Below are 23,783 nucleotides of genomic sequence, written 5' to 3' on the forward strand. Positions count from 1 at the left end.
GCTCGTAGTCACTTTAATTAAGAAACTTTGACTAAAAGTAGGATTGAGTTTAGTATAATTGGTTGTCACCTTGAAAGACCCCACTGGTTAGAGGGTTGATGTGCATGATAGTTTGTAATGTTAGACTAAGAGGAAAAGAAAAGAATATTGTAATTGCCTTTGAAAAAAAAAAAGAGCGTACACTCATGCATTTAAAAGAAAATCCTTTTATTGTTTAAACTTGTCATGTGTATGCATGGATGGGGGTAAAAAAAGTTGCCTTTGCTATGATCAATTAGGACACTTCGGAATCGACTAGGTCGGTTCCTTGCTGTAGATGTGTGAAAGCTAGTGTCCCTAGGTAAAATGATGCAAGTTTAGGGCCCTTTTGTTGTTAAGAAAAAAAGAGAAAAAAAAATAAAAAGATAAGGCACCTTAGTGGACATATTATTCTCTTGAAATGTGTAAATGCTTGATGATTGGTGCATGAGCCAGAGTAAGGAAAAAAGTAAAGAAGCTCTCTTGAACCTAACTTTAGTTCTTGTGTATTGAATTAAAGGTGAGTTGCACACACATACGTGGGAGATGATAAGATTTGGCCTAGAAATCTTTTAATGTTGGGATGTGTATGAAAGTTTCTGCTAATGGATCTAATATGCTTATTTTGAATGATGAGGTTTTGAGTCATTTGCATGCTTGTGTGAATTTTCTTATGATCTTGTTCTTTCTTTGCTCGGGACTAGCAAAGTTCTAAGTTGGTGAAATGCACTCCAAAAGTGCATTCTTTGGGCTTAAAATTTAGTTAGTTTTATGCTTAATATGAGGTCTTTGATGCTTTTTATGTTTAATTGTAGGAAATCAAGCAATTGGATCGAAAGAAGCAATTTTTTAGGATTAATGGCCAAAATACCTCAAGAAGGCCAAAACGTTGACCTAGGGCAATGATCAAGGGTGAAAAAGTGAATGAAAAGTGAAGATTGGAGGCAAGGCAGCGTCACGCGAGTGTTATAACATTGCCTTGCAACGCTGAAGACCCGAGAGCATTTAAAAACAAGGTAGTGTCACAACTCTGCCTTGCAACATTGCAACATTCTAGAAGATAAAGGTGAGTCATGTATAAATCAGCGTCGGTGTTACAACGCTGCGACTGCTGCTTATAAAAGCAGTGTTATGCCGAAATTAAACAGAGAGGCGACTTAGGGCTGATTTTTTATAGCATAATCGATATTGCAGCGAGCCTCCCTTGGGAGAGTGATTCTGGACAAAGGAGGCATTTCGAAGCTTCTGGACAGAGGCGACATCTTGAAGCTTCTGGACAGAGGCGGCATCTCGAAGCTTCAAAGGATCGAAGATTTGAAGAGTTCGTTGGGTTACGATTCCAGATTCGATTGCATCTTCTTCTCTCTTTTCTTTTCTGTTCCTTTGGTTTGGAAAGTCTATGAATGGTCTATGTTTATGCTATAACCATGATTGACTGATTTTTGTTTCTAGAGTGTTGATCTAGTTTTATGGATTGCTCAAACTAAATTGGTTATTTCTTGGATTCGATTTCTGCATAATTATTTTAGCATGCTTATTCTTAATGCTTGCATACAATTGACCATTGTTTGAATGTTCTTTACTTAATGTCTTGCTCGGGAGAGAGGGCGTTAGGTTATATCTAGCATGTTAAACTGTTAATCAAGTATGCATAAGAGTGATAGGAGATTAATAGAGATTGATGATGGAGGAACTTAATGTTGTAACTGATCTAGCAATTGCAAGAGATTGAATTGATGGTTAGTTATTAGAAAGGGTTAAGCTCGAGAGAGGATACCTGGATATAAGATTCCTAGGTTTATAATTTACATGAAATCAATGTAAGGTAAAAATAATTAATTTGGTTAATCCATTTATCGAAATCATACCCTAGGACGTGTCTTTATCTAGTTTTACCCTCGTGTTATCTTTTATTTGCTTTCTAGGAGTAGATTAATTAGACTTTCATCACAGTTCGGTCCTCTAAATAAAATTAGAAGGATCTCTGAATAGCTAAAAGAGTCAAACAATTTCTTAGAGGATGATACTCGGTCTCTTGGTCGTTTTACTATATTATAATTTGACGTGTGTGCTTACGCGGACATACCATCAACCTTGATCCCGGTTTCACCTTCACGGACGCAGCAACCACAATAGAGATGGACCTCTTTTCAGGTACCACCACGAGGAATCCCTCATTATACTCAAGGATGAGGATCGTAGCGGAGTTGTAGACTCGCTATCAATCAATTTTGGGGAAAGAAAGTTTTTCGTTGAGAGAATAACACAATAGAATTTTCACAGAGAACCTCCAGAGCCCAAGACCCTATGTAAAGCTTGAGGAGGAAGAAGAAGACAACCTCTCCATGAAAACGTGGAACTCCCACCACGTAGTGAGAGATCATGAGAGATTAAAGGCGAGGAGGTTACAAAATTACCTTCCTCCCTTATTATTTAATATTTAAATTAACAATAGTTTAAATTTTAAATAAAATAATTAAATAATAGTAAAACCAATTTTATTAATAAAACTATATGTTATATCACATATAACATATAACATATAGTTTATATTATATCACATATAATATACCCTATAGTTTAAAAATCTCTCATATAACCTATCGAATTAATATGAATCATAGTCATATTAGCTCTAACCTATATTTTTTTTATATGAATCATATTCATATAATTAATATTTGAACCATATTCAAATATTTATTTCTCCCATAAAACTTTATATTATAAAGTATCACATACATTATATTAATTATTTCTTATATGAATCATATTCACATAATTTATATTTGAATCATATTCAAATAATTATTTCTCTCATTAAAACTTTATATTATAATGTATCATATATATTATACTAATTATATCTCATATAATTAATTTTATTTAATTAATTTGAACAATTTAAATTAATCTAAAATTAATTCATTCTCATTAATCCTATTTTAGCTAACGAAGGGACCTTATAAACCTACAAATTGAAGCTTCAATGGTACTTGATTAATTAATTAAACTCTGAAGTAAATTAATCAACTTCTATTAACTATCGATCACTCTACTAAAGACCGACAGGTATACTCTCCGCACTATAGATATATTTATGTGTCCATTGAATATAACCAATCAACAGTTTGTTGACCCCTTTACAAATTACTCGCACGTACAACTTGGCCAAAATTTCCATTTTACCCCTTTAGTTACATCTAACTCCTTAAGTACCACTGATCCCTCTAATGAACAATAAGTCATAGTCCAACTATAACTTAACCCTCTCAAATCAGGAGAATGTGAGGCGCCTCATTGTTCAAGCCCTGGAATTAGCCCTTAAAGGAGCAATTTCTTTGCTTACCCTAACAATAAGGAAAGAGTGATTTCTTTCTTGTGTAGCTATGTTCCTAGCTCCCCAATCAGACGAATCCCCAAAATGGTAGACATATTGAGTCAACGAATCTAGCTACTCTTACCCATGCAAATCAAAGGACCGCCTTCATAGGCAGAAGTTCATAATTCACTCACGATTCAGGTCAAGTCACCTATGGTCATCCTGGTGAAATGTAAGTCTCTTCTAGTAACAGTGTTATAAAAAGTGATTATTCATTTTGTGGTCTGGTCTTATACAAACTCTTTGTAAATATACCCTTGCTCGAATGTCTCCACTGTTGGAAATGATGCCCTAAACCCTCGTTGGGTCCTGTAGTTTATAAACACAATATTGAACAAACACTTGTGATGTAATAATATATGATATTTTCTTCACTATTGTCTATGAAACATTGGATGTTTTATTTGCTTTACCACAAACCAATAAACTAAGATCCCTAGTTGTCGTTATAATTTAAGCATGTACGTGGTGACACACAGGTGGATCATGCCTTAAGTGATAACTAAAATGGTCTGTAGTATATGGATATAGGAGGGAAACCTTAACCCAGTAACACTACGGATGTGGCCCGCTTTGAAGAATAGTTACAAGTGTTGTGACTTGCTACAGATGGTCTGATCTTGATCATTCATATGGAGACATGCGAGCGGAGGCGTCCTATATAAAGGAGTTTCTATAAGACCGGACCACGAAGTGTTATAATCTCGTTATATAACACCATTCATGACAGAGACTTCAATTCACTAGGATGACCATATGTAACATGACCTCAATCCTGAGTGAGTTGCGAACTCCTGCCTTTGAGGGCGATCCTTTGATTTGAATGAGTGCGAGTGGCCAGATCGTCGACTCAAACATACCACTTTGGGGATTCGTCTGATTTGGGAGCTAGGAACTCAGCTACACAAGATGAAATTCACTCTTTCCCCAAAGCAGGGGTAAGTAGATAGATTGCTCACTCAAGGGCTGAATCCAGGGCTTGAACGATGTGGCGCCACACACCTTCTCATGGCCCGAGAGGTGTCCACACATAGTAGGACTATGCTGTATTGTTCATTAGAGGGATCAGTGGTACTTAAGGAGTTAGATGTAACTATAGGGGAAAAACAGTAAATTGGTCCAGCTGTACTTACGAGCATCTGTGAAGGGTTATCGTACTGTTGATTGGTTATATCCGATGGACACATAAAATATCTGTGGTGAGAAGAGTGCAGCTGTCGGTCTTTAGTAGAATGCCTGCCAGTTAACAGATGGTGGATCTCATGGCTAAAGAGTTTAGTAAGCTATCCACGTACCGTTGGAGCTTCAAGCCACAGGTCCATAAAGTCCCCTTGGTAGCTCAATGGATTCAAGTTGAGAATCAGTTTTTGGGTCAGTTTGAGTGTTCAAATTGACAAGAGAGACTTTGATTATATATGATATAATTAAATGGGTCAATTATATGAGATACATTAATTGGAGGAAAAGGATATAAATATGATTTATATCTAGTGGAGGAGAGAATGACTATATTATGAGATAAATGTTGGTTTTTCTCCATAATTGCACAAGATAGCGGAACTGAAGGATAAAATGAAAATAGTTTTCATTTTGCAAAAAAAATCAGACAATCTCTTCACGATTAAGTACACTGCCCATCGTCTAGTAAGCGAGAGCCTACACAATAGCTCAAGTTGTCCTAAACGATCGTGTACACGCGTGGATTACCTAAACGATCGTATAGTCTTTTCTAAGCAATCATGCGCCCGAGCGATTTTACTAAATGATCGTCTAAACGATCAGCCCCAATTTACTACACGATCGTGTACCTTTTACTAAACGATCAAGCATCCATCTATGCGATAGACTTCATATTTCTCCCACTTGCTTGGTCATGGTAAAAGATCGTTGTTTCTTCATCCCCTTTACCAAATCCAACAGAGCCCATACCTCATCGTTCTTACTCCAAGAATACCGAGGTTTCCAAGTGGTTGTGTCATCTTTTCTGCCTGTTTCTTAGAAGACCGTTCGATGGTAGACGACGGCGTGATTTGGTGGGCGATAGACTTGGCAATCTCAACAACAATGAGAGTTGTCGTTTCTTGACAAGAGCGAGATTAAAGAGAAGAAGAGTTCTTCAACTGGTATGTCCCTCGCTCCTTTGTTGTGTAAGTTTGAAAAACATGTCGTAATTTGTTGTTAAATGCATAATTTGTCTGTTTGTTTGTGAATGCGGTATTTCTGTCACAATAAATTTGGAACGATCTCGCTTCTGCTCATAGGTACTCTTTGATAAGAGTTCCTTCATCCACATGAATGATCAGGATCATATCATTTGTAGCACTTTACAACACTTGTAATAACTACAAAGCGAGCAGTATCTGTAGTATCACAAGAATAAGGTACCCAGCCTTATCCATCTACTACAAACCATTCAGGTTATCGTTTAAACATTATCCACTTGTATGTCTCTACATACAAGCTTAAGCTTCATCTAATAACCTTGGATCTTAGTTTATTGGTTTTTGGTTAATGCAACTAAATGTCAAAAAAAATAACACTTATTTTATTAAATAAATAATATGTTTGTACAAATACAATTCATAAACTACAAGACCACAAGATTTGTAAACTATAGGTTATATATAATAAACTATAGGTTGATAATTTAAAGTCTATGGTGTGTGAATTGAAGAAATCCATCTATGATCTTAAGCAAGCTTCTCGTCAATGGTAGCGCAAATTCCATGAAGTAATAACCTTTAGTTTTGAGGTGAATATAGTGAAAGATTATGTATATCACAAGTTCAATGGAAGTAAATCAATCTTTCTGGTGTTTTATGTCGATGACATATCCATAGCAAGTAATGATGTAGGTTTATTGCATGATACTAAGAGGTTTATCAAAAGGAATTTTAAGATGAAGGATTTTGATGATGCTTCTTTTGTATTAGGAATTGAAATACTACGAGTTCATTCTCAAGGTATTTTGAGATTCTCATAAAAGAACAACATTAAAAAGATTTTGAGTAGAATTGGCATGAAAGGTTATACACCAAGAGATACCCTATCATTAAAGATGATAAATTTCATTTAGGTCAATGCCCCAAGACTGTACTCGAGACTAAGGAGATGCAAAAGGTTCCCAACGCATTGATTGTTGGAAGTTTAATGTACGTTCAAGTATGTACACATTCAGATATTGCGTTCATAGTTGGAGTGTTAGGTAGATATATGAGTAACCTGGGGATGGATTATTGAAAAACAGGCAAACGGGTGATAACTTGTAGAAATACAAGTTATTGTAGCCTTTTACTTAAAATAATGAGGTTAAATAAGCTAAATATGTGATAATAATACTAGGAATTCATGCTTAAAATTATACTTGCATTGAGCTACACCTAAAATCCTTATTGACCACAAATCATGAGTTAACACTATGCCAAAGTGTATACTTTGCAGTTGATTGCAGGATCTTTCCCCATGCGCCGAACTCCTATCCGATGAACAAATAATTGATCGCATGTCTTGAGATCTCTAACAAAATCCCGGTGGATATTTTTTTATTGATTCAGAATGTTGACCATGATAGCAGCACTAACATTCTCACCAACCTAGTCAGAGATGGTGACTATCCATTGCATGATCTCCAAAGTCGTCAACGGATGGCTCTATAAATAGAGCCTTGACGAGCATGACAAGGTATGGAGATTTTGCTTGAGAACATCCTTAGACACGATACTTACACCACAAGCAAAGAACGCAACCGAGAGTATTTCTGAGATCTTCAACTTCCAAACTCCCTTCCGACTTACCACCGAAACTTCACTGGAGCAAAGAGCTTGAGAGAGCCTTTTTCCACAACATTCTTGCCACTAGTCACCAGCAACCTTGACACTACATCTGTTGGAAGCAAGAAATTGTTGAACCTTTCCGTTGTTTTCTTCTTATCTTTCACTGTTGTATTGCATTGTGACTTTAAGAGATTACTCATTTTGTAAACAATAATTCTATTTCTATCTATATATCATCATGACTACTTCCATTATCTCCTCTATCTTTGCCATCACTTTTTCATTTATCATGAGTAACTAATTTTCACAGGGTAAAAGGGAAGTTTAATGCTATGAGCTAAGTTGAATCTTTAAGGGTTAATCCTGTTTGCTTAGTGGATGATTATATAAATACTTGCCTATGATGATCACTCATTGAGTCAAGTAGCTATAACCAACTGCCCGAGAGAGTAAGTAGTTGTGGATCTCATTAAGTAAAATAAGAAGTGTTTCTAAAGATAAAAATAATCTTATGCTCAACGTAACATCATTTGTGCGTCAAAGAGATATGACAAATGTGGCTGGCCACCGAGAGGTGTGCGATGAATAGATGTTGCGAGCCTGAATTTCCCTGAAGCTAAACCTAGGAACTTGGCATTAACTTCCCCTTAACCCTACTTTCCCCATACATTTTTATTACACATTAAAGCTCCTGCTTCCTTAAAGATTCTCATAATTAGTCTTCAAGTGTTCACTACCTGTTTAGTTGGTTTAATCACATTATTTATAATCGTATGCTTCTTTCTTTCTTTTTCTCTGCTATATTCATTTAGTCTTCGCTGCAAATGCATTACTTTACAATCATTTTTTGTTACAAGTTCCTGAGTTCGACCTCGGTTCATATCGAGAAACTTATAGCTTGTTATATTTGGCAAGTTATAAGAAAACTTGTGATAAACACATACTTAGCTACAACTAGGCACATAGATAGATCAACACATAGTTATTCCCACACAGTTTTACACATAACAAAGCATACAGGTTTCAAACCAACAACGGGTTATGAGGTATTTATAGAGGAAAAAAGATTATATGCTCACTTATCGAAGATCAGAAGTTTTGGCGATCATTGGGTATTCTAATTTCGATCATGTTGGATGCCAAGACACTTTGTAATCCACTTCAGGCTATATCTTCATGTTAGCTAGAGGAGCTATATCCTAGAAAAGTGTTAAACATGAAGGAATTCTAATGGGAGAGAACCTTGAACGGAAGCGGATCAACCAAATTCCATTTTTATTGAATATAAAATTTTATAGTAAACAAGATATGCATTTAATTATAAATTACAACATGCTTTAGAAAAAGTTTTAAGAAACCTCACCTTTGAAGACCTTTTCTTCACGTTTTCCCTCGAACAAATCACAGACCTTTGAAGACCTCTTCTTCACGTTTAGTAAAAGGTGCACGATCGTATAGTAAAAGGGGCTTGATCATTTAGACAATCGTTTAGTAAAATGCTTGGGCACGGCGATCGCTTAAAAAAAGCTAGACGATCGTTTAGGTAAGACTATGCAATCGTTTAGGAAAAGCATGCGTATACACGATCGTTTAGTAAACTTTGAGCTATCGTGTATGCTCTCGTTTGCTAGGCGATGGGTTGTGTACTAATTGGGGAGCGATGATCTAATCTGCTTACAAAATGAAAACCATTTTCATTTTATCCTTCATTTACGAAAACTGATTGCAACCTCCCACTATCTCATTCGGTTACGGAGAAAAAACTGCCAACAATTATCTTATAATTGTTTAATTAAAAAATTAAATATAATTATATTATATTTATAAACTATGGTTTAATATCACATCATATGCAACATATGAACCATAGTCCTTTTCTCCTCCACTAGATATAAATCATATTTATATCCTTTTCCTCCAATTAATGTATCTCATACATCATGTCAACCATATCATATATAATTGATCACTTCAATCATATCATATATAATCAAACTCCCTCTTGTCAATTTGAACACTTCAAACTGACCCAAAAACTTATTCTCAACTTGAATCTATTGAGCTACCAAGGAGACCTTATGGACCTATGACTCGAAGCTCCAACGGTACGTGAATAGCTAAATAAACTCTTTAGCCACGAGATCCACCATCTGTTAACTGCCAGGCATTCCACTAAAGACCGACAGTTGTACTCTTATCACCACAGTTATATTTTTGTGTTCATCGGATATAACCAATCAATAGTACGATAACCCTTCACAGATGCTCGTAAGTACAGTTGGGCCAATTTACCGTTTTGTCCCTATAGTTACATCTAACTCCTTAAGTACCACTAATCCCTCTAATGAACAATACAACATAGTCTTACTATGTGTAGACACCTCTTGGACCATGAGAAGGTATGTGGCGCCACATCGTTCAAGCCCCAGAATCAACCTTTAAGGGAGCAATCTATCTACTTACCCCTGCTTTGGGGAATGAGTGAATTCCATCTTGTGTAGCTGAGTTTTCAACTCCCAAATCAAACGAATTGCCAAAGTGGTAGGTTTGAGTTGGTGATCTGGCCACTCGCATCCATGCAAATCAAATGACCGCCTTCAAAGGCAGGAGTTCCTAACTCATTCAGGATTGAGGTCATGTTACCTATGGTCATCCTAATAAAGTGAAGTCTCTGTCATGAACGACGTTATATAATGAGACTATAACACTTCGTGCTCCGGTCTTATAAAAACTCCTTTGTATAGGACGCCCCCGCTCGCATGTCTGCACATGAATGATCAGGATTAGACCATCTGTAGCAAGTCACAACACTTGTAACTATTCTATAAAGCGGGCCGCATTCGTAGCTAGATAAGGTTTCCTTCCTATATTCATATACTACCGACCATTTTGGTTATCACTTAAGACATGATCCACCTGTATGTCTCCACATACATGCTTAAGTTATAACAACAACCAGGGATCTTAGTTTATTGGTTTGTGGTAAAGCAATTAAGACATCCAATGTTTCATAGACAATAGTGAAAAAAATATCATATATTATTACATCACAAGCGTTTGTTCAATACAGTGCTTACAAACTACAGAACCCAACGAGAGTTTAGGGCATCAACTCCAACAGAAACTATCATCAATCTCTTAATGGAATCTAGTATGTTTAATATTCTTGACAATTTGATATGAATGATCCTAGAGTTAATCTATTTAAAGTAATTATGTTAACAGAAATAGCCCCACTCGATGCAGTCCTCTTGAAGTTCAGCAATTTTCATCTTCCAAACCAGCGAGGAAGACAAATTTCAAACTAGGAGACAAGCATAGTTGAACAACATCGACAAGTACCTTTGAAGATCACTAGTGGGGAAGGCATCGACTCTTCCAACCACAGGCGTTGAATAATTTTATCAAAAAAATTAATTAGTAATTATATCAATGATAATTAATAAATGTCATGTGTGTCTGGAGGTTATTAGCAAGGCCACTGCCATGTTCTTAACGTTACTATTTAATTTCTTCTAGTGCTTTCAAATTTTTAACCATTTATTAATTTCATACTTTAAAATTTATAACCCTCTAATTTTATTGTTATTCATCCACACATTTAAGTATGGTTTTGAGATTGTGCTTGCAAACGTAAATAACAATAATTATGAGAGAGATAAATTATTAATTAATCAATTTCCAATAATAAACCGCCCCCCAGTGTCAACAAAAGATACAAAGTAGTAGGAGATAATTACACATTGTCCTTTGACCCAACAATCATTTAGGTTTCTTTACTTCTTTTGGGTATTAATTATTTGACAAATATTATTCACTTTAAAAAAAGGGAAAAAAAAGTTCTCATTTGGTTGGTTAAATTAATAAAGGCTAATGAAGTGACTTCAGAAGTGAACTCGTGGGTTGAAAAACACACAAATGGACTCAGCACAAAGATTCTCCCCCTGGATCAGTTACTAATCTCACCAGGGTCCAGACTCATCTTCGCAAATGCACTTTACTTCAACGGCTCTTGGAAACCAAAATTCAAACCTTCAGAAACTCGAAATCAAGAATTCTACCTTCTTGATGGAACCACGATTGAAGTCCCCTCTATGACCAGCCAAAAAGAGCATTATATAGGGCCTTTGATGGCCTCAAAGTTCTTGCATTGTTACGAACGAGGATTCGACCAATATAATCTGACGAGAAAACCTCAAACAATTGATAAATTGATTTTTTAACTAAAATCTCGCAGTCCATCTCGTCATTGTTACGAACGAGGATTCGACCAATATAATCTGACGAGAAAACCTCAAACAATTGATAAATTGATTTTTTAACTAAAATCTCGCAGTCAATCTCGTCCGAGATGGACCAAGAAAAACTATTTTAACTAGTTTTGTGAAAACCTAACCGTGCTATTTTTGACAATTTCCTTATATCTTTCTCCTAGATGTCATGATGGATTGCCATCTTTAATTCAAAAACTATATTCTCGATCTAGGTTCATCGCCACCATATTCAACACAACCGAGTTCGAGTCGGCAAATTCAACGTCCCAAAATTTAAATTTTCTTTTGGCCTTAGAAGTTTCTGATGTCTAGAAAGGATTTTGATTGGCATTATCTTTGGCTAGGTTGTTAGAAATGGTAGACTTTGAAAGAACAAGTCGAGAGCTTTACGTTTCGTATATATTTCATAATTCATTTGTTGAGGTTAATGAAGAAGGTACAGACGAAGCTACTACCGTTTCGACTGTTGTTGTAGAATTGCAATATTCTTGTTTGCTATTAGAGAAGACAGGACAGAAACTCTGCTTTTTGTTGAGCAGGGTAGTAAATCCTCTTAACCTCTAGAAATTTACATGATATAATTAAATTAAGTCGATCAGAATCGGTTTTCCAATCAAACCGTTGTCGAGCCGACTATAATGGTTCAATAAATGTTTAAACCTACCTCAACCGTCGAGGAGCAAAAGTTGATCAGTCGATTGGTTCTAGTGGGTCATCGGCTAGTAGATGTTCAAACCCCTCTCCTACTCTGACCGATCGACTTCGGTTCAATTAGTCAGCTCGATTTTTCGGTCTATCATGCTCACCCCTAATATTAAGTACTCAACATTCATCTCATAAATTTTACTACTATGTCAATGTATGTAAATGTAAGTATGTAATAATAATATTTTTCTATAATAATATTTTTCTTCAAGAAAAAGTTTGTAATAATGTAATAATAATAAGATGTTGTTGTACTTGAGCCATGTTCTTTTTAAATCGAAGATTCAAATCTCTCCTATACTATTTATTGCACTAAAAAATATAGGATTCAATTTGTTATTATTTCTTTTACTATATGTGGAGTGAGAGAATCGAATCTCTCACATCAAGATATAATACAAGTCCTATGCTAGTTGAACTATATTCATTTTGGCATAACAACTCATTTGTTCAACAAATTACATCATCAATAAAAAATTGAAATATTCAACATTTCTATCTCCTCACATGTTATAGACTAAAAAATAATTGAATATCTTATCACAAAACCATATTAAATTACAAGTTTAGTCTTATGAACTTGAGTCAAATACATTTTTTTTACCTTAATTTCATATTTTTTTTAAAAAAAAAGTAATGAATTTAATCAATATAAAAGTGAAAGGCTAAAATTATTATACAAAATCTAAAATTTAAATTTATATTTCATTGATGAATTAATTATTAAAAATTTTGAATAAAAGTTAATAGATATCTAATTCTAAGTTTAAGAATCTTGAAACCAAAAAAATACAACCGTCAGACTTTAATTAAGATTCTATAAATATGGATATTTGCAAGTGCATTAATTTTTTTGGTTAAAATTAATGAAAAGATAAAAAGAAATTGAACTGAGAGTAAAGTTTAGGGTTCAAAATTATCTTTTTTCCCAAAAAGAAAAAGATAAAATCTTGAGCGTCACGCGATCATATTCTCCACGCGCAACGCACGTGAGATGCTGGTCAAAAGCCAAGCCAGAGTCGGTTCCATGCTTTCATTAAATTCTCAACTACAGAAAGAACAATTGAATTCCAAATTCGCGTTTTCGGTTCATCCATCTCTAACCCATTGATTCTCCGGCTGCCGGAAAATGGACATCAGAGAAACAATCAGAAGCCACGGCGACGTCGCCATAGCCATCACCAAGCACCTTCTCCAAAACGAAGCCAAGGCCTCTAACGTTGTCCTCTCGCCCTTGTCAATCCATGTCGTTCTCAGCCTTATCGCTGCTGGTTCCAAAGGCCCCCCGCTGGATCAACTTCTTTCCTTCCTCAAATCTAACTCCACTGACAACCTCAACTCATTCGCTTCTCAAATCGTAGCCGCGGTCTTCGCCGATGCCTCTCCCAGCGGTGGACCTCGCCTCGCATTTGCCAATGGGGTTTGGATCGATCAATCACTTCCTCTCAAGCCTTCTTTCAAACAGGTTGTTGACACTCTTTATAAAGCTAGGCTCAGCCAAGCCGATTTCAAGACTAAGGTGATTTAATACACTCTTCTTTCTTAGCCTATTTGATTTCGTGCTCATATTGGAATTTAAGGGGAAAATTGGTTGCAAGCTAATTGGAAATCATGTAGGGCTACGTTTTTCTTTTGAGATCTTATGTTCTCTGTTCTATTATAGTTTAAATTGCTCCCTGTTTCTACGGAATTTGTAACCTGACTTAGGACATGAGCAATGTTGATGCTATTCTAGTGTCTAGAGTGAATTTATATGCATGATTGGGAGTGCTTCCTCACTTTTGTTGGGTTTAAAATCACTCCAACGGCCACCTTTGCTCACTCAGAATTAATCTAATGTTTAATCTTACATTTTTAAATGTAATTTTCATATATTCAATATTGGTTTTGAATCATTAAAATTGTTTATATGTTTAATATTAGTTTTGAATCATTGAAATTGTATTCTACGGTGATTTTGAAGATGACAAAAGTGATTTTAACTACGATCACTCCTATATCAGCTTCTTTTATATTTATCACACTTTTACTGCAACAAGGTCTGTTTTTTGAGAAAAAGGGTGTCGTCTATCAAATTTGGTTTCCTCTGCCTCTATTGGATCTTATTTGGCAAGTGTAGTGTATGATGATGATGTTGTTAATCATTTGTTTGGTTGAATTGAAAGGCTGTTGAAGTGACTTCAGAAGTGAACTCATGGGCTGAAAAACAAACTAATGGACTTATCACAGAGGTTCTTCCTCCTGGATCAGTTGATAGTCTCTCTAAGCTCATCCTTGCTAATGCACTCTACTTCAAAGGGGAATGGGAAGAGAAATTTGATGCTTCGAAAACAGAGAAACAAGATTTCTACCTTCTTGATGGGAGTTCAGTGGAGGTGCCCTTTATGACCAGCAAGAATAAGCAATATATAGCTGCTTTTGATGGATTTAAAGTTCTTGGACTGCCATACAAACAAGGATCTGACCCACGTCGTTTTTCTATGTACATCTTTCTCCCAGATTCGAATGATGGATTGCCATCTTTGATTGAAAGAATAGATTCCCAATCCGAGTTCATCGACCGCCACATTCCATATGAAAAACTTAAAGTGGGTGAATTCAAGATTCCAAAGTTCAAAATTTCTTTTGGGGTTGAAGTTTCCAATGTTTTGAAGGGGTTAGGATTGGTGTTACCTTTCTCTGAAGGAGGTTTGTTAGAAATGGTGGAGTCTCCAGTGGCTCAAGGCCTTCATGTTTCAAAAATATTCCATAAGTCATTCATTGAGGTTAATGAAGAAGGCACAGAAGCTGCAGCTGCTACGGCTGCTGTCATCAGATTGAGGGCTTTCCTTCCTGTAGACATAATCGACTTTGTTGCCAACCACCCGTTCTTGTATGCGATCAGGGAAGACAAGACAGGATCTTTGCTTTTCATTGGGCAGGTGCTAAACCCTCTTGGAGGATCAACCTAAATAACTGCAAGAATGTAGTCACACTTAACTTTTTGCTGCTAGTTGTAGTAGACATATCAAAGGCATTTTTTAGCATGTTCTTTGATTATTATATGTATTATCTATGACATGTTTGATATGGTATGAGAGTGACTATATGTATTATCTATGACATGTTCTTTGATTTCTATTTGTTTGTCATCACTTTATTCCTCTTCTTTCTTTTCTTTTACTTTTTGTATATGTTTTCTTTCTTATTATTTTTTTCTCAACATCGCGAAAAAAACATTAACAAATAAAAAATATGTAAGTCCTCATGTATTTGCTTCAATTCATCATTTATGCAAAAACATTCTACATTTATCTTTTAGGAAATTTTGAATTTTTTTTTTTATTTTGATTTACATTTGTTTGTGAACATGTTGTTCCTTTTTTTTTCTTTTGTTTAATTTCTTGTTTCATAAAATTTTTTGTGTACTATTATAGGTATTTTCTTCCTACATTTTTTCTCAACATACACTACAAAAGCATTATTGCAAAAAAAAAAAAAAAAAAAAAAAAAAAAAAAAAAAAAAAAAATGTAAGTCATCCTTGATATATTTCATTTTTTTCTTTTAATTCACATTAAGGGTCTATTTTGATGGAGGAAAACGTGAGAATGATGAGAAATTTTGAGAGATGAGATTAACTTGTGAAATTTAGGGAAGAGGAAGATATGAAAGGAGAATTGAGAATATTCTGAATGGTTTTTTTAAAAAAATAAAGAACATATTAATATTCTAAAAATTGTAAATATTACTTTAGCCTACTTTATTTTTTCTAAATTCAGAGTATTTTATTTTCTCGGTGTGGAGGAAATTGGGGAGATGAATTAAATTTGAGAAAATTAGGGGAGTGAGCTATGGGGAGAATATTAGTGAAATATTATGTAAAAATTGACTTCCTCATTTTAATTTCAGCTCAATTTTAAAAATTATATCTTCAAATCACAAGTGAGTCATATTTTATATTTATTTTCATCTTAGTTTTAATTTTTCTTGTATTTTTTATATTACGTAATAAATTTATGATTATAACTAATACAAAGTAATTGTTAACCTTCATTGAATTAATGAATGAAATAGAATAAACTATTATGTCTTGAAAATAAGAAATTTATTTTAAAATAATAATAAAAAATAGGCTTTTTCATGACCATAAATATATTGACATAGATATTGAAATTGAAAATTTTGAGATTTGTGGTAGAAAAAAGTGTTTAATATTTTGTATCTATTTTACTATGTTAAATATAATACAAAATTGAAATTGTTTGTAAATAATAATAATAAATAATAATATTTTGTTCCTTTTAAAAGAAATGATTTTTTTTATTATTTTATAGAACAAACAAAAGATTTGAAATAAAAAAAAAATAACTACCCCAGTTATTCAATAAAATTGATAAATAAAACATTTTTTCATATTATAAAATATTGACGTAAATATTAAAATTAGAATTTTGAGATTTGTGGCAAAAAAAGGAATTAATGTTTTATCTTAAAAATTGTAAGTGATGTATCTATTTTAATATTTTAAATATAAAAAATCATTGTAATTTTTTTTAAATAATAACAAGATTGTGTTCCTTTTATTAAAAAAAAATCCATAATTTATAAAACCAACAAAATCTTTGGGAAAAAAAACTACCTCAATTATTCTTACATTTAATAATACAAACAAATAAGACTATCTTTTTCCATACAAAAAAATGTTTTAAGCGAACCTTTTGAAGAGGTTTAAAGAAACAAAACTTATTTTGTGCAAGAAAAAAAAAACAAGGAAAAACTTCTTATTAAATGAAAATACAAATTATACATTTAGGATTTCATAATCTATGGAAAAAAAAAACCATAATATCTTTTATGAAAACAAGGTTTAAATTATATGTATCACATAAATAATCTTAAAACAAAATCTAACACTCTTTAATTACTTTGAATTAAAAATTATAAGATTTCACACACACATATATATATGACAATTGCATATTCCTTTTGTGTATGAAAGTGACTATCACAACAAATATGTAATAACATTAAAATAAAAATTGTTGCATTATATTAAAATATCAAAATATTAACATATTTATTTGATTACTTAATTATGAGTACAATTTTTATTTTAATACTATGTAGAATAATTTTCATGAAAATAATGATAATATGAAAATATTAAAATAAAAATTCTTACATTATAACTATTATTTTTGTTGCAAAAAATTAGAAAAACAATTATCAACTTTTAAAAGGGAAACCACTCGTGATGGGTGATCTTTCAGACAAATTGATATCAATCGATGTTTGCAAACATGTATAATAAATTCATACGTAATAAAATTGCAACTGTGATTAACAAAGAAAAAAAACCTTAGATTGTCCCTCTACGATGTAAATCACGTAATGAGTCAACTCACAAAGGAAAAACCTTAGATTACCAACGAAATACTAAATTCCATTACCATAATGTGAAGATCAATTCAAAAGCAACTAAATTATTATATTATCTAACATTTAAATGTTAGTAGTAATTAAAATTTAAAACAAACATATATATATTATTTATTTATTACATGCTAAAAAAAACTAATATATTTTAAAGAGTTTAATTAAAACAACACGATTTCAAGTAGATTGCACATCTGGTTTTACTAGTAAATATAAAGATGAGTTGTAATTCATCAAGGAGAGAACCTCTTTGCTTTATGTTGTATTTCTATCTGCCTCTATTTTTTCCTCCTATTATTTTATTTCACATATAATTCATATAAAGAGAATTAGGCACAACCCAATTCCTAACATAGACAATAACAGCACAAGTGGTCAAGAGGAGGGAAAATGCCAACAAATGCTCATACATCTTCAATCTACCAATGATCCATTTGCATAGTTCGGGCCTTGCTGCATTAATGGCATATCTCTATGAACATCACATATATACAGAGATTCCTCGGTTGAATCATCACATAGGGATCTGGTACTCAGTTTAAATATATTGTTCAAGCAGAAGAACCAATGTGGAGAGCACAAAGATACAGCAGCTGCAAGCAGGACTTCTTCAGCTATATAACCACTTGGACATGCTGGAATCAGAACCAAAGTGACCATCTTGATCATTTTCTTCCATTTTGGTGTCGAGCAATTCGAGCTGTTTTCTGATCCATGGAGGATCTGTTGCCTCAAGCCACAAGACCTCACCAGTACTCTTGTGTTTAAAGTCTGGATGTTTTGGATTTGACTTTTGGTTCCTGTTATCCCACCATTCATGTGGACTACTGAAAAACACTTGCCACAAGTGCAGACGTTCCCTGTAATTACACCTACGAGCATATCCTGTAGTACCCAAAAAAAAAATCAAAACAAAAAGGAGGTGATATGAGAGTTGGATTCATATTCAAAAAAAAATTTAAAGATAAAACATGACCTGCATGGCTGCATCCACCATAGCATCAACATCAATAAAGCATGAACAATTACTGATGAATTACAGATAAATTGTCATTATTGACGAAGTATAAGGTGAAAGTTAAGATAACGTGGAAGGAAAATTAAAGGTAGATTTGTGAGTTAAAAGTAGAGAGAAAGGGTACTGAATAATAATTAATAATAATGCCAAATGAGATTGTGTTTAAGTGCTTGAAGCCTAGGCTCGCGCCTGAGTGTGATTGGAGAGCCTAGATGCGTCTTTCAGAACACATAGTGGAAGGACAATACGCTAGGACGATAAATTGGATAAATGAACTAAAGATTGCAATGAATGAAACGATGGGTCATCATGTCTGCATAGTTTGGCACATACGCAAGATCCAAGGAGAAATAACAAGGGTTAAGTAGGAAGCTCGACCGAAATATCTTTCTCATTTTGTTCAGTGTGTTGTGGGGGATGGTAACTTGGTAAGGAAACGTACTTTTCGGAAGATCAATGGGTGGGGGAAAATGCTCTTTCTTCTATCTTTCTGCATCTTTATCATTTATTTGCCTTTAAAAATTGCTCGGTCTCGGATTTCTTGATTTGGTCTGAGAACTCTGTCTTTTTTTTTTTAGGTTTCGTCGTCATTTGTCCAATAGGAAAACGGCAGAGGTTGCCTCTCTTCTTTCCCTTTTAGAGGGGTGCATCTTTAGGGAGGAGAGACGGGATGTTCGTATTTGGAGTTTGAATCCTAGTGAGGGGTTTTCTTGTAAGTCTTTCTTCAGGTTGTTATTGGATCCCTCTCCCTTTGGGGTGCCTGTATTCGATGTGATTTGGAGGATTAAGATACCTAAGAAAGTCAAGTTCTTTATTTGGCAAGTCTTGTTTGGTCGTGTAAACACTTTCAAAATTTCAATAGGCTTGTTAGGAGAAGAACTTTGCTTGGGGGACCTTTTTGCTATATCCTTTGTCAGAAGGTGGAGGAAGATCTGGATCATTTCTTTGGGACTGCCAGTATGCTAGAACTATATGAAGTTTCTTTTTGCAGGAGTTCGATGTGAGCATTGCTGGTTAGAGAGACGTTTGTATGATGATCGAGGAGTTTCTCCTCCATTTTCCTTTCAGAGAGAGGCCGTTTTCTGTGGCCTGCTGGGGTGTGTGCAATTGTGGGATACTAAGGGAAAAAGGAATGATAGAGTGTTAAGGAGGGAAAGGGAACCTACTGAGGTGTGGTCTTTGGTGAGATTTCATGTGTCCCTTTAGACTTCGGTTTCGAAGTTGTTTTGTAACTATTCTATAGGAAACATTTTACTTAGCTAGAACCCCTTCCTTTAGTTGGGGTTTTGGCAGGCGTGTTTTTTATCGCCCTTGTATTCTTTCATTTTTCTTAATGAAGGCAGTTGTTCTCATAAAAAAAATAATAAATTTTAAAAAATAAATAAATAATAAATAAAAAAGGAGAAACAACGGGTTTTTTCTGCACATTCTATCTACTATGGACTAAATATACATTGAACACTCTTTTTCATAAACTTGTTCTCCCAAAAAGAGTTTGGTAAACTCTTTTTCCTAAACTTGTTCTCCCAAAATGAGTTTAGTTAATTGCGGAACATAGCTTGGTACACTTTGGACTTTGGCTTGAAAGTGTGAGATGTACAAGAAAGAAAAGGCGGCAAAAAGAACAACCCCCAACTTTTCTTCTTCTAAAGGCTAAAGTGTAATATATCTCCAAAGGAATTTCCTTTGGAATGGGCACGAAGACAAGAGAGGTGTTCACTCAATTAATTGGAAAAAGGTACAGCTCCCCATTACTGAAGGAAGCCTCGGTTTGATTTAACTAAAAAAGAGAAACAAGAGTCTCTTAGCCAAGTGGATTTGCAGATATCACATTGAGGAAGATGCGCTTTGAAGAATCCTAATTGATGCTAAATATGGTCTTTCTTTCCAACCACAAGCAACCGGTTCCGATTGGCTAAAAGTCCATGGAAGTACATTGCCAGGCAGACCAATCTCATGCACAATAATATAAATCACATTTTTGGCATCGGCAAATGTACATCTTTTTGGAATGTCACTTGGGTTGGCCCAACACCACTCAAGGACGCCTTTCCTAGACTTCATGCTCTCTCAATGAGAAAAAAGGCTACCATAGCCCAATGATGGAACAATAGCTATGAAGTGTGGGACCTTGGTCTTAGAAGAAACCTCATTGATAGTGAGAATTGAATAGTCTATCTTATGCACTCTTCTTGTGCCGCCCAAGAGCCATATGGTAAAAGATTCGTGGAGATGGGACCCTTGATAAATCTGGCAAGTTCACCACAAAATCTCTCTCAACTCATCTTGTATCAAATGGTAATGATATGAATGTTGCCCTTTATAAAAATACTTGGATAGGCCCTATCCCAAAAAAAGTTCCGTTCTTTTTATGGTAAGTCAGCCATGAAGCATCAATACTTTGAGCACCTTTTGTATACATCTTTAACTTAGTATAAATGAAGCATCAATATTTGGATAGGCCTTATCCCAAAAAAAATTTAGGTTGTCGGGTCATTTGAACACCTCTACTGCCATCCAACTAAATATGATTTTAGGATGTTTCATAATTGCACAAAAACTTGCATAGGCAAGCAGGAAAACCCTTCCTCATTTATTTTTCAGATGCCATGGGAGGAATGCCTTCTCAGCCTCACGTCAGTTAAAATTCACAATACCACTGTTCACACAAACTGAATTTCATTCAATCAGCGGAACTGAAATAATTTACAGCAGACACAAATTAACTTTTCAACAGTTAAACAATATATCTGATTTATTTCTATGCATGACTAAAATTTCAATCAACTGAAGAGACGAGATTTTAAACGTACCTTCTTCATGTAGCATGCCTACAGAATTTTGACTTTTTGAGCCTTGATCATTTTGTGCAATGCAATTCAACTCCGACACAGTTAACTGCAGGGAAAACATAAAGCATAAAAGTAGAATATAAAAAAACAGATAAAGTAGTAATCTTCAAGTATGACCCTGTTGAATATGTACATGCATAGTTAAACGAAGAATCATAGGAAAACTTAAATCTCAGGAAACTGATAGATTATGTTCTTTTGGGACCCAAAAAAAAACTTCACAGAAAACAGAATTCTATGAAAGAAAAAGGAAGGAACTCCTTGACTAAAATTACAGTGAGGACTTCCAATCATTCGATGAGGAAGTTAGGCCATATTTACAAGAGGAACTAATAAGCTTGCTGTAGTCAGAGGGGACCCAAATGGAAGGATGAAATAGATAATACGTTTTACTAGTAAATAACATAGGAGGACAGTATCTCAATTGGATGAATGAAAACAATACATTGCTTCAATCCAAAGTTCCAAACTGATCTGTAAAATTACAAACACATCTTTCAGTATCCAGATTAAAGTTGATGTACTGCAAATCGACAGCCACTTTCCTGAATAACTTAAAATGTTGCCAGTTTTTTAAAGTACTTAAATGGGCAGAAGATCCTGACAGGTTTTTAAGGAAAACAAAAACCCCAAGTGGCTTGGGTCACACTATACCGGAGTATTGAAAAATAGGACAATGAAAATGTTGGATATAAAATAATTCAAAAGATCAAATGCCAATACAAGATTCATATAAAAATAGCTCGTTCATTGACCGTTGCAGACTAGCCAAGGTATTAAAAGGTCGAGAATAGTTCTCATCCAGATCCAAAAAGGAATTTAGCTCCTACACTAAGGACAAGAAGTCAACACGATGAGTAGAAATGCAAATAAACAATATGAAAAATGTTTCAGATACAAATAAAAAAGGAATATCTTCATGTGAATACTAGAGCATCTAACCTCGTAAGATAAATAAGACTTCCCGCACTGATTAGTCTTCTTATAAGACTCTAAAGTCCCAGCAACATAAACGAAGTCATTCGGTTTAAGACGTTCGATGCATGATTCAGCCATCTCTTCCCACAGTTTCAGAAGAATCCTACACAGATGCATATACAAAATCATTTACCAATACAGGGGAATATAGGCACATACGGAAGGGAAAACTTTGAACGGCAGTATCCAATCTCAGAACGCCAGAAAAGATATAACTGTGACTGGAATCGCAAGTAACAACATGAACCACCAACACACGATCGGATAAATAGAGGGAATTCAAAACTTAGAGGTTTTTTATAATTGAAATACATCCAACTAAAAGAAAGACCCGATATATTCAATCAACTTGAATGGAAATTCGAACAAAACAACAAAAGAAAAACAGAAAGTGTGGAACACAGTTAATCAAACAAATAGCACTAAAATAACAAAATAAGAAAGCGATGTTTATACTGGTTCCAACACTTTTTTTTTTTAAAAAAAAAAAAACATGGAAGAAACTACCTAAAACTGCAGTTAGAATCTGGGGAGACTTTAGCTCGAAGAATTGTCCGAGCAATAACTGTGCGGCCATTCCTAGTAACCACTCTAAGGGGCTCTTCCACTGTACCAAAGAAGTTTGCCGAGTTCCACTTAAATTTCGGCTGTTTTCTGTGTACTGAACCTCCCTTCTTTGCTTCAGTGGCGACACAGTTCGTCGATTTAGTGATTAATTGAGAAGACGAAGAGAATAACGCTACCGGTGGCGAAGGCGATGCAGCTACTCGTCTAATGGGGAAGAGAAGACGAACGGCCCTCATAGTAACCGAAAGGCGATGCGGAGGTCCGTCGACGGTGATCAATCCAGTCCAATTTTCTCGGCGAAGTCTACCGGGAGTTTCGAAGAAGTACTTGGCGGCATTTTTCTGACGTGTCCGTTTGCTGTTCCAGTGGCCTCGTTGCTGTCTCGCGAAGATTAGGGTTTAGATTCTTTTTCTTTTCTTTTCTTTTTTTTTCTTTTTTGGAGCAAAATTAGGTTTGAGAAGTTTTCCCAAATAAAAAAAGGTTTGACGAGAGAAATAACAAACCATAGTAAAAAGTTTGAAATTGGTAAAAATGCCAAAATAGATTACAATATTAGAAAAGTCCCCAAATCAGCCCACATGCATAACAAAATTAGGTTAAAGCACCGTTGGATAATTATTTTTTATTTTTTATTTTTTATTTTTCTGTTTTTAAATTTCTATTTTCTACCAACAAAAACCATATATGTTTGTAACTGATTTTTGTTCCTGTTTTCTAAAAACATAGAACCACAACTTATTTGATAACAGTTTTTTGTTTTCATTTTTTTTTAAGAAAATAATGATTTGACATTCACTTTT

At 34.5% G+C, this 23,783-nt stretch overlaps 2 protein-coding genes and 1 pseudogene across 2 annotated transcripts; 2 read left to right on the top strand and 1 right to left on the bottom strand.

Annotated features, from left to right (window-relative positions):
* Positions 1-9,542: 9,542 nt before the first annotated feature.
* LOC120076041 lies at positions 9,543-12,011 on the top strand (annotated as a pseudogene).
* Positions 12,012-13,183: 1,172 nt separating this feature from the next.
* Positions 13,184-15,274, top strand: LOC120076784 (serpin-ZX-like). The gene is made up of 2 exons (XM_039030695.1): positions 13,184-13,671; positions 14,318-15,274. The coding sequence occupies exons 1-2, from the start codon at positions 13,282-13,284 to the stop codon at positions 15,101-15,103; spliced, it is 1,176 nt and encodes a 391-aa protein (XP_038886623.1). The 5' UTR covers positions 13,184-13,281; the 3' UTR covers positions 15,104-15,274.
* Positions 15,275-17,743: 2,469 nt separating this feature from the next.
* LOC120076405 (protein OSB1, mitochondrial-like) lies at positions 17,744-23,434 on the bottom strand. The gene is made up of 4 exons (XM_039030220.1): positions 22,924-23,434; positions 22,381-22,519; positions 21,400-21,484; positions 17,744-18,453 (listed from the first exon to the last, which is right to left on the bottom strand). Exons 1-4 carry the CDS (start codon positions 23,217-23,219, stop codon positions 18,179-18,181), a joined length of 795 nt encoding a protein of 264 aa, XP_038886148.1. The 5' UTR covers positions 23,220-23,434; the 3' UTR covers positions 17,744-18,178.
* Positions 23,435-23,783: the final 349 nt, after the last annotated feature.

This window comes from Benincasa hispida, chromosome 4 (genome assembly GCF_009727055.1).
Source record: "Benincasa hispida cultivar B227 chromosome 4, ASM972705v1, whole genome shotgun sequence".
Taxonomy (NCBI): domain Eukaryota; kingdom Viridiplantae; phylum Streptophyta; class Magnoliopsida; order Cucurbitales; family Cucurbitaceae; genus Benincasa; species Benincasa hispida.